The sequence below is a fragment of the Anopheles marshallii genome, chromosome 2 (genome assembly GCF_943734725.1).
Source record: "Anopheles marshallii chromosome 2, idAnoMarsDA_429_01, whole genome shotgun sequence".
In the NCBI taxonomy this organism is placed as follows: Eukaryota; Metazoa; Arthropoda; class Insecta; order Diptera; family Culicidae; genus Anopheles; species Anopheles marshallii.
In genome coordinates this window covers 50849398-50866062 of record NC_071326.1, presented here as the reverse complement: position 1 = coordinate 50866062, position 16665 = coordinate 50849398, and the positions used below count along the sequence as shown (strand labels likewise).

The 16665-nt window shown below is 43.5% G+C and overlaps 1 protein-coding gene across 1 annotated transcript in view; it reads left to right on the top strand.

Moving 5' to 3' along the window:
- LOC128718100 (uncharacterized) overlaps nt 1-13642 on the top strand; it is a 38610-nt gene extending 24968 nt beyond the window's left edge. Inside the window, exons 2-6 of the mRNA XM_053811774.1 lie at nt 7386-8222; nt 8814-12895; nt 12971-13133; nt 13200-13368; nt 13465-13642. Of these exons, the coding sequence (XP_053667749.1) occupies nt 7386-8222; nt 8814-12895; nt 12971-13133; nt 13200-13368; nt 13465-13642 (5429 nt within the window). The remainder of the gene's footprint in view (nt 1-7385; nt 8223-8813; nt 12896-12970; nt 13134-13199; nt 13369-13464) is intronic.
- The last annotated feature ends 3023 nt before the right edge of the window (nt 13643-16665 follow it).

Genomic DNA, 16665 nt, shown 5'->3' with positions numbered 1-16665 from the left:
TCACATTCCCTACCCGCTGTCTTAACTTTATCCAATTATTAACAAAGAAGCAGCGTCGTTCAGCGACCTGTAGCAATGATCCAAAATTTGGTTTCTCCACTCGCAATAATGCTCTCTGCCATTCTCATATTCTCATATGAAAATGATTGACTTTCAACGGCTGCCACGACACCACACCGCGCGAGCAGCTAAATATTTTATCAACCATCAAAATAGAACCGTCTCATAAAAATAAAGTGCGTTATTATGATTCCATCTTGTGCCGCTCACGCGAGCAAGAGCAAACAAAACCGTCGACCTGCACACCACTCGGTCGGTTCCACACGCAAAGCCACCAATGTCGATATTCGGCGTGTAGTAAGGCTCAGCAAGGCAGGACGAGCAGACGGAATGATGTGCATCCCGTGCTTCCAACGTCCATTATGCCGCAGGGGTGTGTCTGTCAACTGGCCTGGATCCGTTTACTACGACGTCGTCCTACTTTCGTTTGATTTCGCTCTATTCATCTGCCCGGTTTGTTTGGTTGCCGCTTTCTTCCACGCTGAAAGGACGCGCTGAGTCTTATGTCGATGCAGAAACGAATGTGAGGGCAGGGTGGCAAAAATACCGCAACAGGAACTGCAGCGGATGTGCGGGGAATCCCGCTGGAAAGACCCGGACAAAACGGAGAAAAGGATAAAATGGAATATTTACGCCTTATTGTGTAATAAAAATCCTCTTTTCATTCATCTCTGCTCGGTTTAATCTTTCGTGCGCCACCGTACTAAGGGCTTGCATTGCTTGTGATTTCTTCCACACGCGCTGGCACACTAAGGCACACACTCCTCTTCACATCCGTACCGATTTACCCCTTAACCGATAGCTTCCTGTCCGTGTTTTTGTGCACCTTCCGTTCTTCACTCGTCAGGATTCCTACCAGGGATGCCAACTATTTCTTCCTAGCTCTTTTAGCACAGCTGCGCCTGCCACGTCGAACGGGAGCCACGAAAAAAAAACGTAACGACTTACCGCTCGCGAGGTCGCGTCTGCTGCCATTTATGCCAACCCAGTCGTGAAGGATGTTTGTTCCTTATTGTTTCTTTTTCTCGCAAGCATCACTTCTTCCCGCTGGCGTTATGTGTAGTGGTTTCGAGCTGTTCCTTTTCTTGTGGCGCGTAAGGGCAGAAATGTGCACGGCACGATGGGATACGGCATGGCGCGATTGAGTGGTATGTGGCCAGATTCCTTCGCATGCCTTAGCGTATCGTTCCGCGACAGTCTTTTAGCCCGCACGCGGTATGACACTGCTTCTTGGCGTGGATAACGTTCGTTAGCAAGGATGAAATAGAAAGCAGCATTAACCGTTTAGTGCGCAGTTTTGCAATGATGTGGTAGCAAGAATTAGATGGTATGATGATCTCGTGTTTTTTACATGCTTCAACCTGTGTGTGGTGGTAATTATTTCATCATTCATTGTGGGTTCTATCAAACATGGTCATATTTAATAGTTTTATTCGTAGCACAAAATTATCGTTTCCCCATCACAGTATTAGCTGTCCGTGAGCAATACCTTTGCTTAAACATACTTTGTAGAAAATAGTTTTTCCAATTTGATCTAACAAAAAATAAACGATATTTTTTCTTATATAATCCTACAACATATGTCGGTATTGCGCTGCCTTGCCTAATAATTCACTATTTCTAATTGAAATCAATCAATGCCGGATAGGTAGAGTAATTATTAGGACAATTATATAAAAAGAATACAAAAATAAAATGAAAAAATCTAAATATAAATATAAAAATAAAAGCCTTCTCAAAATCACTTCCATACCTTAATGATGGCCCTTGACTAATATTAAAATGCTTTTTTACACGCTTCACATACTTAATCCCACGCTGTTTATCATAGAAGGCTCCAGCAATAGAATAGTTCAATCCGGTAATAGCTCCAGCGAGATGTTAAATTGTCATCAAACATCGGTAAACTCCCGGAGGATAACTAGATATTATGACCCCGAAATAGAACTCACTCCATTTCCGTCTCAACTTCAAGCTGCTTGTTGCTGGTTGCCCTGATTAACCATATTCAAGTTCTTCGGCTGCCGCCACTGCTGTTCCAACAGGCTGTCATAAAGTGTCACCAGAAACTTCATCAAAACACAAACGTACCGCCATCAGTGCGATCATCACATCTTTATAAGATTCCTCTCCTGCCCTCCCACAACGGTGTAAATGGGCAATTGGAGACCATACAGCAGCCATGCAGTCTGCGCTCTACCCGCTGCGATGGGCTTTTTGGTGGTGGTGTAACACTATATCCTCCGCCAACAATCTCTATCGCTTCCGAAAAGTGTTTCGATTCACCGCCTATGGATGGGTGTCTCCGGGACGAACCCTACCAAGGCTCATTGCCATCATATTTGACGCATCAAATTCGAAACAAGCTGTGCGCTGTGCTGCTGGCTGACTCCTTGCAAATGTATGTATTTATGTATGTGCGCCTCCGGCATCGTTCCGATCCGGGCGTATCGTCACATGGGAAGACGAAGTTAGCGATGGTGATGATTTCACTTATATCGGGTGAGGACAGATCCCGCACGTATCGTAACATATTCTGCCCCGTAACAATCCCCCTCTCAGACCGCATCTCTGTGTTTGGGGAGCGGCACGCTTTTGCAGACTCTGTCAGACGCCATTGATTTTATGGTTCCATCCAAAGGCGCCGGAAATGATACTATACATGCTTGGAACGGCGCTCGATGAAAATCCCACGGGTGATTTGCACGATAAGTACCATCAGGGTTTTGTGTCTATCGCGAGTGCAAAGAACCAGTGGATCTCGGTAATACGACGACGGCTGTTATTACCATGTGAATAATCATGCATACTCCCCAAACGATGCCCAATCAAAACCCGGAACGCAAATTGCTGATTTTTTATCAGCAAAACATTTACAAATGCTTCAAACAAACCAAAGTTTGATCGAAGTAATATTTCGATTCGCGTATTGGTAACGATTCTTCAACAGTTCTTAACATCTCGTGTGCGCGTCTGGTAACGGTAACGATCCGGGAAACAACTTCACCGTTTTAATCCTCGTTGATCAAGAGCAAATTTGTTAAACTTTTCCACTTTTCACACCGAAATTTCCTCAACGCAACCTTTGCCATGACAAGTTGCTCCCATACCCAGAAGGTACAGCTGACTATCAACCGCGACTTAACTAAAGTCTCGTAATCTTCCCCGTTCCCCTCCCAGTGGTGCCCATCGAGCAGCCACCCGCAGGCTGTGACCGGGTGGTAGGGAGAAATTTTATGTAAATGAAACTCGTGCAGCGTCGGATGTGGAGTTTATTCGCGTGGAAATTATTCGGGAGCTACAGGCAGGAGCAGCGTGTCGACCATGAGGAGTTTTGCCCCGTTTCACTGTTACTGTTGTGTGCCGGAGGGTGGTGAGCACATCAGCGTGGGGAGCTTTTTAATTTGGACTTTATATATGTCCCGTAAGCACTCGCCGGGACACGATGTTGTGTGTGCCTGATTTTGGTAGGGTAATCTGGACGAAATTAATTTGTAATGCGTGATTAGGTGTAAATTGGTTCGGAGGGATTTACTACCATGTCATATACATTGCCACCATCACTGTCGATGTCACAACGAAGAAGCATCATCATCATCTAGATTGTACGCATCGTTCGGTATTGCTCGCTGCGCTGTGGCACAGTATCTTGAATGGCGCCAAAGGCCCCAAACCATTGCCACGGATTGGCAAGTAATTAACCACCAGATTAGCGACACCTTTTACGTGCTGCTGGGTGGTTATGGAAGCATAGCCTCTCTCTCTCTCTCTATCTCTCTCCCTCTCTCTAACTCTCTCTCTATCTGATAGCATCATTATGGATGGTTTTCGCCCAAGAGTCAATCGGTGTAATGGGAGTTTATAGTTTGATTTGGTTTTTGTCAGGTATATTAGCTTATCTCTTTTGGATGTAATTAGACACATGGTGGATCACAATTTAACAGGTTTTTAGAATAAAAATATGATTCCTTTTCGTTATTCACAATATTTGCGCAAACATCTTATCTTAACAATTTGAAAGAGGTCGATTCATCATTTATTATCGTTTACTTTAAACGGTCTTTTTTATGTAAACCTAATGCCTGGTGAAGTTGAGTAGCTCGCTATTGAGTAAGTAATAAAAAGTTTTAAAATCAACACAATCATGTAAAAAGCATCTGAACAAAACTAAACACAATTGCCATAAATCGGTAAGTCATATAATTTGGTTTCAATTTCGTTTGTTGGCAGCGGTTTGCAACCCCCCATCCCCCTCCCTCCTCCCTTCCCCAACACTTCCCACCGGGCGAGACGGTGCAATGTTTATTTTATTATTATTCTTTACCATTGAAGGTTATAAAATATTCATCATCAGTATAACCTCGACATCGTTGTTCACCGGAGGCAGGTGAATCCGATTTACACGGTGAAAGATTAACTAACTGCTGGCGGGTGTTTTTTTTTGTCCAACCCACCAAAAAGGTATGTTTCTTTGCCCCACAGTTCTTAGTTGCTCCGGGGCAACGTTTCATTGCCTTTTTAACACCCTTTTTTCTTATGCCGCTGTTTTCATTCTCCTTTTTTTCGGTGACGTAATCAATCCCTCCGACGGCGAAGAAGGAAACTTTTGCACGGGACATGTCGCCGAGTGTTGCCTGCTTTTTTTTTCTTCTTCTCCTCGCTCGAACTCGTTGCAACCCTCCGCGACGGTGTGGCAATTTATCGCAAAACTGGATTAATATCATTTTTATTGGGCTTAAATTACTGCGCTGTTCAGGCGAAAAGAAACCTTGCCCTGGCCGATCGGGTGCAAAACGGATCGCAATCCGGATCCCATCATCACCGACAAACCGTAAAATTTACTCACTCTCGTTGGTTGAGCGTAAAGGAAAGACACACCGTGACACAGGTCTAAGCGTGTACTTTTATTGCGTTTCAATTTTTTCGGTCCCTAATGACCGGGGTGAACTTCTTACGCTTTGTGGAATGTGTGAACTTTGCAGAGGAAAAGGTTTACCAGGAGTGAATTTATGGTAAAATCAGTGAACAAGGGCAAAAATCACAGCACTATACTGGTCACGAAGACTTTTTCTGTTGTTCGGTGGACCCTTACCCGTAAAATGTCGTGAGCTACGTGCGTAACACATTTTAATCTGGGGTTGAAAACTTGTACGCTTTATTCCATTTCACGCCCAGTGCCTTCAGAAGGGGAAGCGGCGTAGAAGCATAATCCACCAAACACAAACCCCTGCTAAACTTCGTTGTATGTTATACGGGAAAGAAGTTCGCGGTTCCTACCGCAATCACGAACCAACCCCTCACAAGATGTTCTATTCCAGACACACACCAGTTGGGGTATACGAATTCTACATCCAACAACATGTTTGTTATGTTGCATAAGGAATCGAGCGGTCCAATAGCTCATCGTGACACGGTGGAAAGCGTAAAGTGTCTATATTTGGACATTTGGAACACCCTTCGGAATTAACTCAATTATCGTAAGATTTCTTACTTCACACGACGACAACGATGATTTCTAGGCAGATGATTTCCCCTTGGGTATAGCTAACATCATCTCATCTTCGGAATTGAAGATGAAATTGAGTTTTAGGCTAAATTCATTATCACCCGTTGTCAAAATGTTTAAGGATTTACAATGGTTTGGTGGCAGAAAGATCGAAAAAACACTCGATGCAACAAAATTGCAAAAAAATAATAGTTAATTCATACATAATTTTAGTTTAATTTCTATTGGAATCGCTGTTATGTTATGTCTTTAAAAAATGTTTCGTATTTTTGTTGTTTCCATTTTTGTTCTAGTCAAACTGTGCTATGGCTTAGTCCTAATAGTGCTCACAACAGCCCACGGATGTAAAACTCGCATAAACACACTAATATTACCAAATGAGAGCTCACTCTTAATGGAGTTTTATATCTTTTTTATGACAAACTCATGCCAAACGATAGCGATAGTGCAAACATGCGATCATTTCATGTTTCCTTTGCTACCGTGAAAGAGATTCCTTTGCGTGGCAAAAAAGAGCAAAAATATAGCACAAACAGTGTGACAACACTTCGCGACACTAGCAAAGCGTACAACATAAAGCATAACACCGAATTTTCCACCCGAGTGCCAAGTTCAGACTCAACAACCCTTGTCAATCGGAAGCGTAACGAAGGCATATGACACATCAACTTCCCCGAGCAAACCACAATCACACCGGCAAACGACAGCGGACGAGTCAGAACGGGGACAAGAACAAAAAATCCTTGTGGTGCATATCAGTAACAACACAGAATGCTACAGAACAATGAATGTTGTCGCCCCTCATAAGAACTCAAGCTGCTGGTCATTTTTCTACAGAATGAAGTAAAGCCTCATGGTGTGGACTAAGTCAAAAGGACACCAAATTTGAGCCCATCGCAAAATTCATTCGTTCCCGGTCATTCGCATCTCTCACCGTGGGGATGTTCTTTCTATGTTCACATTGGAACAAGGAAAACAACCACACATTGGAAAGCGTTGGGCAATTTTTGCAGTAGAATGAATAAAATTAGAATATCTTTAATTGGTTGTTAAGGTGGTACGTCATCACCGGTCAAGAATCTTTGAGGCCACCGGTCAGGTTTTAACTGGAAATTTTACTACCCTATTTATCGTTATCATCTTAGTTAACCATTTCAGTAGAAAACTATAATGTTATTGTGCTTTCGAAATGGCGAATATTTGTTTGTTGTTGATTTTCTGCTAGAATATGCAATAAAAGTCCTATTCAGGAACTACGAGTTAACGAAATTCATATCTTTTCGCCAATAGCGCTATTTATGAACAAACATTCAATTAAAAAAACGGTCTGAAAATAAATCTTACCAGCGTAATGAATAAACGCCACTTACGCAGTTATGAATATATTATCCGGGTGAGCTTATGGAACAGATTTTACGCATTACGTGACCAGCGAACCAGTCAAACCCTTTTTCTTACCCAGCATCAAAAGTGCCGTGTTAGGTTAAGCAGTCGATTTGAATATTAATAGAATTAGAATGTTTAATGCGATTTGTACGCAGGACCGAACACGCAAAGCGAAAATGTGTCCGGTTAAAATGCGTGTTAAAAATGTATATGTATACTTGTAATTCACCTCAAGCGTAGTAAATCTGATAGGAGATGTTACATAACGTTGCGTTTCGTTACTTTAATTACTTGTACATAAACAGTGTTTTAAAAACTTATTTCCGGCGATAATAATTTACAAGACATTATGCGGTTGAAATGATATATGCAAAGTCTAAATGTTCCAAGAACTGGATTTTCATTTGTGTTTTATTTTCTATCTTCGTTCCAGGTTACTATCAACCGGCTGGTCCGCTGATATCACCTCATCTACTTGGCCAACCACCGTCCCAGCACGGTCCGAAAAGCGGTCCGGATGGCGAACCGCTGCTACAGAGTCCACAGCAACCGCCTGCGTCTTCCACAGCCGACAGTACGGACAGCGACGTCCTGCTGACAGGTACGCCCGGACGCCCCGCCAACGATCACCCGATGGGCTTCCATCCACTGCGCCCGAGGGCTGCAGTCGCCGTAGCAGCCGCAGCCGCAGCCGCTGATGATGCAGATCGTTATTTTCGTTCCATCTTTCCAGGTGGTGGAGTCGACCTAGGGCATCGCTCCCAACCCTACGGTGCATCCCGTTATGGTCCAGGCCCCGGTAGTGGAGGTCCACCCGGTAATCTCTACCCCCGACCGATGCAGATGCACTGTCCACCAGCGTATTTGTCGAACAGTTACTACTCACCGTCCCCGTACGGTCCGCAACCACCTCCACCTCATGGACCACCACCGGAGATGTACTACACGCACGCATATCCGCCCCATTTTTACACAAAGTTTGCATCTCCGTACTATCCGACATCCCGACGATACTACGCAGGGCCGGGACCCGTTCCCGACCATCACCTATACGAACAGGCACCACCACCCAGCAGTGCACAAGGGCCGCCTGGCCCGCCACCCCCGCCATCCGGGGCACAACTCGTACCTGCTGGACCACAAGGTCCCCAGCATCTGGATCACTATCCGTACCCGCCGTATCCAGGTTACGGTAGTCCCGGGCCGGGTTCTGGTAGTCAGTGTTATCCACGCAACCTGCAACACCCGCCGCCTCCGCCTGCGTATATGGGTAAGCCAATGTATGACAGCGAACTCATCTCTCATCATCTCGCTTCCGAGTACGTCACCAAGTGCAAACATTTCAAATCCTTGTGTCTGTGTGTCTGAATCGCCATACGTGCCGCGGTTCCTTTTGCATGATGTGATTTTTGGTTTGATTCATAATGGTAGAAATGTATTTTAGTATTTCAACTTTAAGCTATTTTTCTACATACTTTATATTTTTATAATTTAGCTTAAAAAAATTTTATTAGTTTTGACGTATTCTAAAGTGTGTCTTTGTCAGTAATTAGCTACGAAAAAAAAATAATCCAAGATCATGCATCAATAGAGTCCAATAATTCTCATGGTACTTCGATCGCAAGTTTATCTGCGAGTTCTGGCTTGAAAAAAGTTAAACCTCATCCTGGTCACTTTTTCCTGCCATGTTATAAACATAACAATATTGAATATTTAATTTTACACATAAAAAGCCTGTCTAAAAAGAGCGCTGTCCAGCCTCAATTCCATTCCTTCCTCTTTTAAGGAAGCTACAATATTAATTATACTTGTATAGCATTTCTTTAGCTAAATCTGATTTTTTTTATCTTTTTTCATTCAGATGCGCATTACACAACCAATTGCCCATGTCCGATGCAGTGTCCAAAAAACGTCAATGCTGGGTCCCTTATTGGTATCAAGGCCAGTAAGGGCCCAGTAGCCACAAACAACCATATCGTACAAAATCAGACGGGCGCAAGGATTAGCACGACCGAACCAATCACGATTTCGTCGAGCTCCTCTTCGGCGTCATCTTCCTCGTCACCGACGCCAGTCGATTTGCCCGTCACTACCTCGGCAACCACCACCCCCGTTAGACAGACTTTGGCCGATATCGAGTCGTCACCAAACGCCACTTGCAAGCAGCAACCCCATCCGTCACACGGGTATCATGGACATCACCATCACGGGTCTGCACTGCAGATGGAAATGCATCCACAGGGAGCGCCAACTCACCATCCACACACGTATCCCTATCACTTCCATCATCACCATCCTGGTCCGCTGCATCACTCACAGCACGGACCGATCCAGACAGATATAGCAGAAAATACCGCAGTTACGGCAACGTCCACCTCTGCAATGACTACACTGAGCTCGTCTGCGAAGCATGCACCAGGCGTGGTGGCAACGGCTACCGCAGGAACCGACACTAACCAACCGGATAAAATGTGCTACAAAACGGAGCTGCCAATTAAGCCAGAATCCGTAACGGAACTTCTTTCGACACCAATGCATTACGGTAGCCCATACCATCATCCTTACCATCATCCGATGGGGTATTATCACCATGCAAAGCTAAGCGACCTCAAAGAGGAACAACACGGTACACTAACACCACCATATTCGATTTCGGGCAAGATGAAACTGCTCGAAACTCCCGAGATGAGCCCCGTCCGAGTGTCAACCGTATTAAACGCTGCTCCGGTACTTTCCGGCGAAATCCTACAGCCTTCACATAAAGTAACAGAATGCGGTGACAAAACACACTGCACGGACGAGGACAAGTTAACAAGCATTCCGGTGTCGACTGCGATCGTGAAGCAGGAAATCGAAGAATTCAAACTGCTAGAGCCGCTTGACGGCACGGTATGCAAGAAGGAAGATTTCGAGGAGACGGGCCCCGCTATCACACCGGACCTGTTGGATGAGGCGATTGTTATTAAAAAGGATCGAGATGAGATAAAACCAATCACAAGAACGGCCTGTCATCCCGAACACCAACGAGCGCATCCACATGCGTCAGTCGATCATCACCATCTGCATCACCATCACCATTTGCAACAGATGCACGTTGCCGCGCATCTACCGCACCACCTACATCACCACAGTGCCAGTACAAATCTCTTGCATGGGACACCACAACATCATCATCTACATTCGCATTATAGCATGCAGGGTCAGCAGCAGCAACCTTTAATTACCGGTCTGCTGGTGGAGAAGGATGATGTGGAAACCGATGCCAAACTACCTCCGGATAGCAAGAGTTTGCTCACAGAGCTCGTGCTGACGACGGAAGCGTCTATGGTGGAGTCACCGAAAACGACGCAATCAATACTTACAACATCACCTTCGGCAACAGAGACAGCGATAGCGTTGACGACCAAATCAGTAGTGGACTTGTCGGCAAAGATGAACGTAACAAACGACATCTCTGATAGTTCTAGCCAGCAACCAAGGGGAAACAGTAGTGATAATAGTTTTAGTCTTAGTGATAGCCTAACCCCTAGTGTCGCTGGCGCTCCTGAACAACTGAGCTCAATATCAAAGAACATTGTGAAAGTACAATCACATGACAGCAGTGCTGGCAGCCTAGATCCTCCTTCGCCGGTACCTATACCGGCCTCCACCGTTAAACGGAGACCGCTGCTGGTGGCATGCAAAAAGGCAACACCTAAGCATTCACCCCCAAATAGCTATAAGAATCTGATCAAACGTACAAATGGCCTGGAGGGTGAAGATGGACACCAGATACAATGTCCGGAACCGGTAGAACTAAGCGAAGAAGAGGAAGAAGAGGATGAAGAGGATGACGAAGAGGAGGAGGATAATTACGAAGAGGAGGAGGACGAAGACGCGTTGCAAGACGAACAGATTGAGGATGTTGAGGATATCGAACTGCAGGAGCAACGGAAGGTAGAGAAAGAGAAAAGTACAGCTCGACAAAAGGAACCTCTAACGTCTGCGAGAAGTCTCAAACAATCCGCTAAGAAACGTCTAGTCCAGCGGAAGTTATCTGCTGAGCACAGAAGAAAGGGATGCAAGAGAAATCTGGTTCGATCAACGGGTACAGCGCACAACAAACTGCACCGCAACCAGTTATGCTTTGAATCGAAAACATTGACTGTGCCTACATTAATAAGTACGGAACGTGCACGATCAGTGAGACGATATTATCGCGTGTTCCGTTCCAGCATCGATTCACTTAAGCGTTTGCCTGTGTCAATGCGTAAGAGGCTATTGCATCGCTCAAACATTACGCTCCTCCCATTGCGTCGAAGTGCTCACAAACGGTCATGCAAATCGCAACGATTGTCAACGGAAACCATCAACGAAGGGAATGACATGGTTCACCAGTCTGATGCTCAAAACTTACCAACGGTTTGTGGAAACGTTAATGACATCATCAAGGGAGGACATAAGTTGCCAAACCAATCAGAACAATACCCTTCGAAAGAACTGTTGGGGTGTGAAGGCACAAATGATGATTCCGTTAATGAAATCACAGAAACAGTGCCGAAAGCGTTAGATATTAATGCGATGAGACAACCGCTTTCAAACGTTGATCGTACTATTGATCTCGTTGCCAAAGGATACTTTTCCGAACCAGAAATACTTAACGGTACAGAACTGCAAGCCCACTCTCGGGCTTGGTTGAAGAAACTGAAACAACAACAAGAAGGTCGTTCGCATTCAGAACAGAGCCGTGGTGCTAGGTCTCGTGATCGAAAGAGTGAAGGTAGTAGTACGAAAAGGTGTAAAACCAAGTGCTCTTCTTTAGTTCTAGATGCCATCGCATCTCCCACGGCAACAACTCCCATTACTAAAGACAAAAAACCAAAATCTAAAGCATCAAAACATACACCCGTAGTGGTACAGTTACAGATAAAGGCTGATTTGAAAGCGGAAAATACAGTCGAACGCAAAGAAAGTAAGAGCAAAAAGAAGGCAAGCTCCAAAGAACGCAAGAAGGATCAAACTAACAGGAAGAGAAAACAGCAGGAACTAAACGGTGATAACGATGATTCTCACGCACGTAAACGAAATAATCCTAAATTGGAATTAGTTAAATCAGACAATTCTTTGTACCAGCGTGCCACATCGACACCTATCTCCGTTCCTGTTGCTGAGGTGTCTCTACTGTTGGGTCAAGATGATCGTGAGGAAGATGGTCGTAAGGGATGCCCCGTTGTGTTTGATGACAGTGTCGTTACACTAATGGATCAATCCTCCGTGATGGATGATCGCGAAACAGACTTCGATGACGCGGCGACCATGTTGGTGGAAGATGATGTGGCAAGTGTTGATACGAGCGTTCTGGTGAATCGGCATAATAATAACAATAACAGTGCCGTTACGGATAAGAACAACCAGAACCAGGAACAGCAACGAATTGCAACAGATCAGCTAGTTCTGGTCGCACCTATTCAAGCAATCATCGCCGAAGGTAAGGAAGGTAGTGAGCTAGAACCTCCAGAGGGTATGGAACCGTTTATGGACGAGCAATTAGAAGAAGAGGAAATGCACGCAAATGTGCAGCTAGCCGATTCGAACCTTTTATCCGAACCTATACATCCTACGGTGGTGTTACAACCGCAACAATGTCCCCCAACGGAATCATCCATTGGAGACCAAGCTGCGTTAAGGCTGGATCTTAACTACGACGATGATTATGAAGATCTGGAAGAGGAGGAACTTATGCCAAAGCGTGGCTCAAGCCGATCCGTCAAGCGACGGCGTTCTCGATCGAAGACAAAGTCGAAAAAATTCAGCACGAAGAAACGGCATCGCCCGTCCACACATCGGACATTGGCAGCTGAGTTGGAGGAGCTGATTGTGCCAAAAAAATGTACCACTATTCCGCGTTGGAGCAATGGTTGGACCTGGGAGGGTCAGCCGTTCCAAGGAAAAATATTTTTGAACGTGAGTATTCGGTGTTATTCACATTGCTCGGAGTGTTTTTAATTAATGCCACGATTCTTATCTCTTCCCATGCAGAGTGATGATCCGCCGGTACTGCGCACATGTTATCCGGCGATGCGACATTCCGTTGGGGACATAATCAAACCGCGAGACTGTGTACTGCTAAAGGCTGGTAGTAAACGTGCGGAGTTGCCATACGTCGCCAAGGTGGCCCACCTATGGGAAAATCCTGATGATGGTAAGTTTTATTCAAATTAAGTAGTAAATGCTTGATTTTTAACTAATCATTCGTTAAAACTCGTAGGAGAAATGATGATGTCTTTGCTGTGGTACTATCGACCGGAACACACCGAACAAGGTCGTCAGCGTACTGATGGCCCGGACGAAGTGTTCGCCTCTCGCCACAAAGATCATAACAGCGTGGCGTGCATTGAAGACAAATGCTATGTGCTTACGTTTAGTGAGTACTGCAGGTAAGAAGAGAGCCAAATACTCAGAACAATTGAGAAACGCTCTAATTGTTCATCCGAATACGTTGATTTCATTACACACAATTTCATGTGTTACAGATTTCGACGACAGCTGAAAGGGTATGAGGAAAACATCGAGGAACAGCCGTCGATTGTGCCTCCTCTAAGGCGCGAAAACCCCCGCCTTCCGCCACCGATCGTTTCGCCTGAGCTGGTAATGTACTGCCAGCGGGTGTACGAATTCCGCCAGAAGCGACTCCTGAAATCCACCTCCTAGTGAAGGTGGGAGTGTGTGCAGCGAAGTCAGACTAAGAGCACGACGAGGAGCAGCGTCAGTGCGGTTCCCAAAACCATTTCCGGTGCGAGTACCGACTAACGATTCCCGTTGCCAATCGTCCACAAGCATGCTGTACACTAGTGGCAAATGATTAGACAACAACTACATATCCTGGATTCGTGTGTGCACATTGGATCCAGCTGATCCATATCTGGTCTAGTCCTGAATGCGCAGATACCTTTATTGCATGCGGTAGTGTTGGTATGCTCGTATTTTGTTTTGCGGAAGCGCAAGTCATTCATCGTCGCTCCCTGAATGCTTATCTTATCATCCGTATTTCAAATATGTATTATTTTGTATTCGTAAAGTTTGTAGGATAACGAGCCGCGTTGGCGGTCTCCACCAGCTTACTATAGACACATGTTTCCAAAAGTTTTGTTGCTAAGTTTGGTGATTTGTTAGTAATTTTATTTGTACATATACAGCAGCTACAAACCTAGTGTGTCTTTACCGTACAATTTAATTGTATTACTAACTAAGCTGTCCCAGTATGCGTAAATTATGAAACTTTAGTTTGATAAGATCCTTAAAATGTTCCACGTTTTATCCCAGTGTGCGGTTAGTTTGTTTCTGGGGAACATTAACGAGCGTCTGGTCACGTTACTAATGAAGGATGGATAGTGAGACAAACATATTTACCAGACAATCTCACATACTAACAGAGAAGGACCCCGAAAGAAACCCCGTCGTCGATCATATATTCTAAGCCCAGAGCCAAACTGAGCCGATATCGAAATGACAACGACATCTGATCGATGTTGTAACCCCTCGTTACCGTACGACAAGACGCATTTGTCCAAACTGAATTTGCATTTGATATTCAATGTTATACGCTGCGGCAGCCAATTCTTACGAGGGAATATTCAAGACAAACTACACTATACGACAGTGTTCATTGTATCAAGGTTTGTCAAATCAAGTTTGAAACAATAACGTACACTAACTAAACTGTAGATGGATGATGGTAATGAAAGTTGACGAAAGATATAATAGGTATACAAACATTATAAAAACATATTATATATGATTATATACATACAACATTATATATATATACAAACTGTAATGTAGAGGAAACAACAACACAAGCTAAGTGTAAGAAACTAATTGTTATTAAGCCAGGTTAAGCATATACAGTACCTTATTATTTAACTAACTTGTATCGTAAGACAGCAGCCGAAATGGAGCATAGCTTTTACTGACTGAAATGATGATTGCAGTTGATTCACATTAGACAAACAAAATCAACTGAGCACACTGTATAATCAACCAGAAACGGCTTAGCAGCATATGGCGTCTGCAACTAAACGCTGAAACAGAAACACTGTCAGTAAAAAAGCCTCAAGTTCCATTCTTCCCCAATTCGTTTTGGAGTCTAAATGGCAGAAATACTATACAATTAAATTATTGACAAACAAAAATTTAACAAAACTAGACTATTGTCGGTCGCAGTAACGATTTGTCAAAGTTCTTTTCTGGCTGCCCAGACATAGGCGGTGTGTGTTTTTCAATAATTTATTTTTTTATTCGCAACGAACAACTACAGTCGATACCCGAGATACGCGGATAATGCGTTTCAGGGAAATCCGCGTATCTCGAATATCCGAGTATCTCGAGTTTCCTGTAAAACATCGTACGTCGTATTAAGGGATAGAATACTTATTCCTACGTTACGAATTACATTCAGAATTGATATTTAAACGTTTATTTAAAGAATTACAATAAAATGTTATGAAAATTAACTTTTTTAATGATGAATTGTAACTAATTTTTGAAATTGGTAATTTAAAAATTGAATTTTGCATGCAAAACTCTGTGCATTGTAATTTTTTTAAAAATCCGCTTATCTCCGAATCCGCGTAAGTCGAAAACCTCGTAACTTGGGTATTGACTGTATTAAGTTTTGATCGTCTTGCGCTGTCATGGAAAATGTACCATGCCATAATAAAAAAACTTCTTTCTGATAGTTTTCATTTGGACACGTTTGGATAGTTTTCAAACGAATATTTTTTTTTAAATTTCATTTAAGCGTTTAACCATTTTGCTTTTTTTTCTTTTCTCCGGAAGCCGTACGCGTTTATTGTTGCAAAGTACTACTTTAAAGAATACAGACATCTTATACTGTTTTACCGATTTACCCGTTGCACCATCGCCGCAGAAGATCAATATTTAATACAAATCGTACGGGACACAAAACTATAACTGAATCAAAAAGAGAGCAAATCCGATACCTAAAACTTATTACAATACGTGCGGAAAACTTGAAATAAAAGAAAAACCATGCAACAAAAAATCAGACACCTAACCATACCAAATCAATATTATACAAAATTTTAACACATAAGAAACGTAACATTAGAACAATTTATCGGTTTGTTGTTAATTTAAGGCAGTTCGCGAGAAAATGTAACTGTAGAAGATTGAATATACGCAAACGTGGGAAGATTAACAGTGAAATATTATTTCCGTTTAACAGGAACAGTGCATACACAGTGGTACGGCAGCGCAATTGGTAGGATGTTTTAGTATCTAGAACGATATATTTAATCTATCGGCTGAATAGTTTAGTTTGATGCAGGATGAATCAAACCAGAACAATGGGTAGTAAGTCTTTTTAAGAACAGAACATGAAGTTTTGAACGAGTACAGGAAGTATAGGAAAATGGGCATTTCAGTAAGGATTTGTGCAGTTCTAGCTTAGCGAGGAACCCGTTTGTGAGACAACATTTAAAACTCATTTCACATTACAACCAATCGGAGTGGTATGTGTTCTCGCCTTTTTTGTAGTGCTGTTTTAACTACCGTTCGCCGATACTGGGATAAGCGTCGGAAGGGTACGATGGAAACAATTTACTACTTTAAGTACAGACCTAGCTCCTACGTGAACGAATCAGGAAGAAAATAAAATAAAACACAAAATAATCATTATATACGATTTCTTATTTCTGACTTTGTCCGACTAT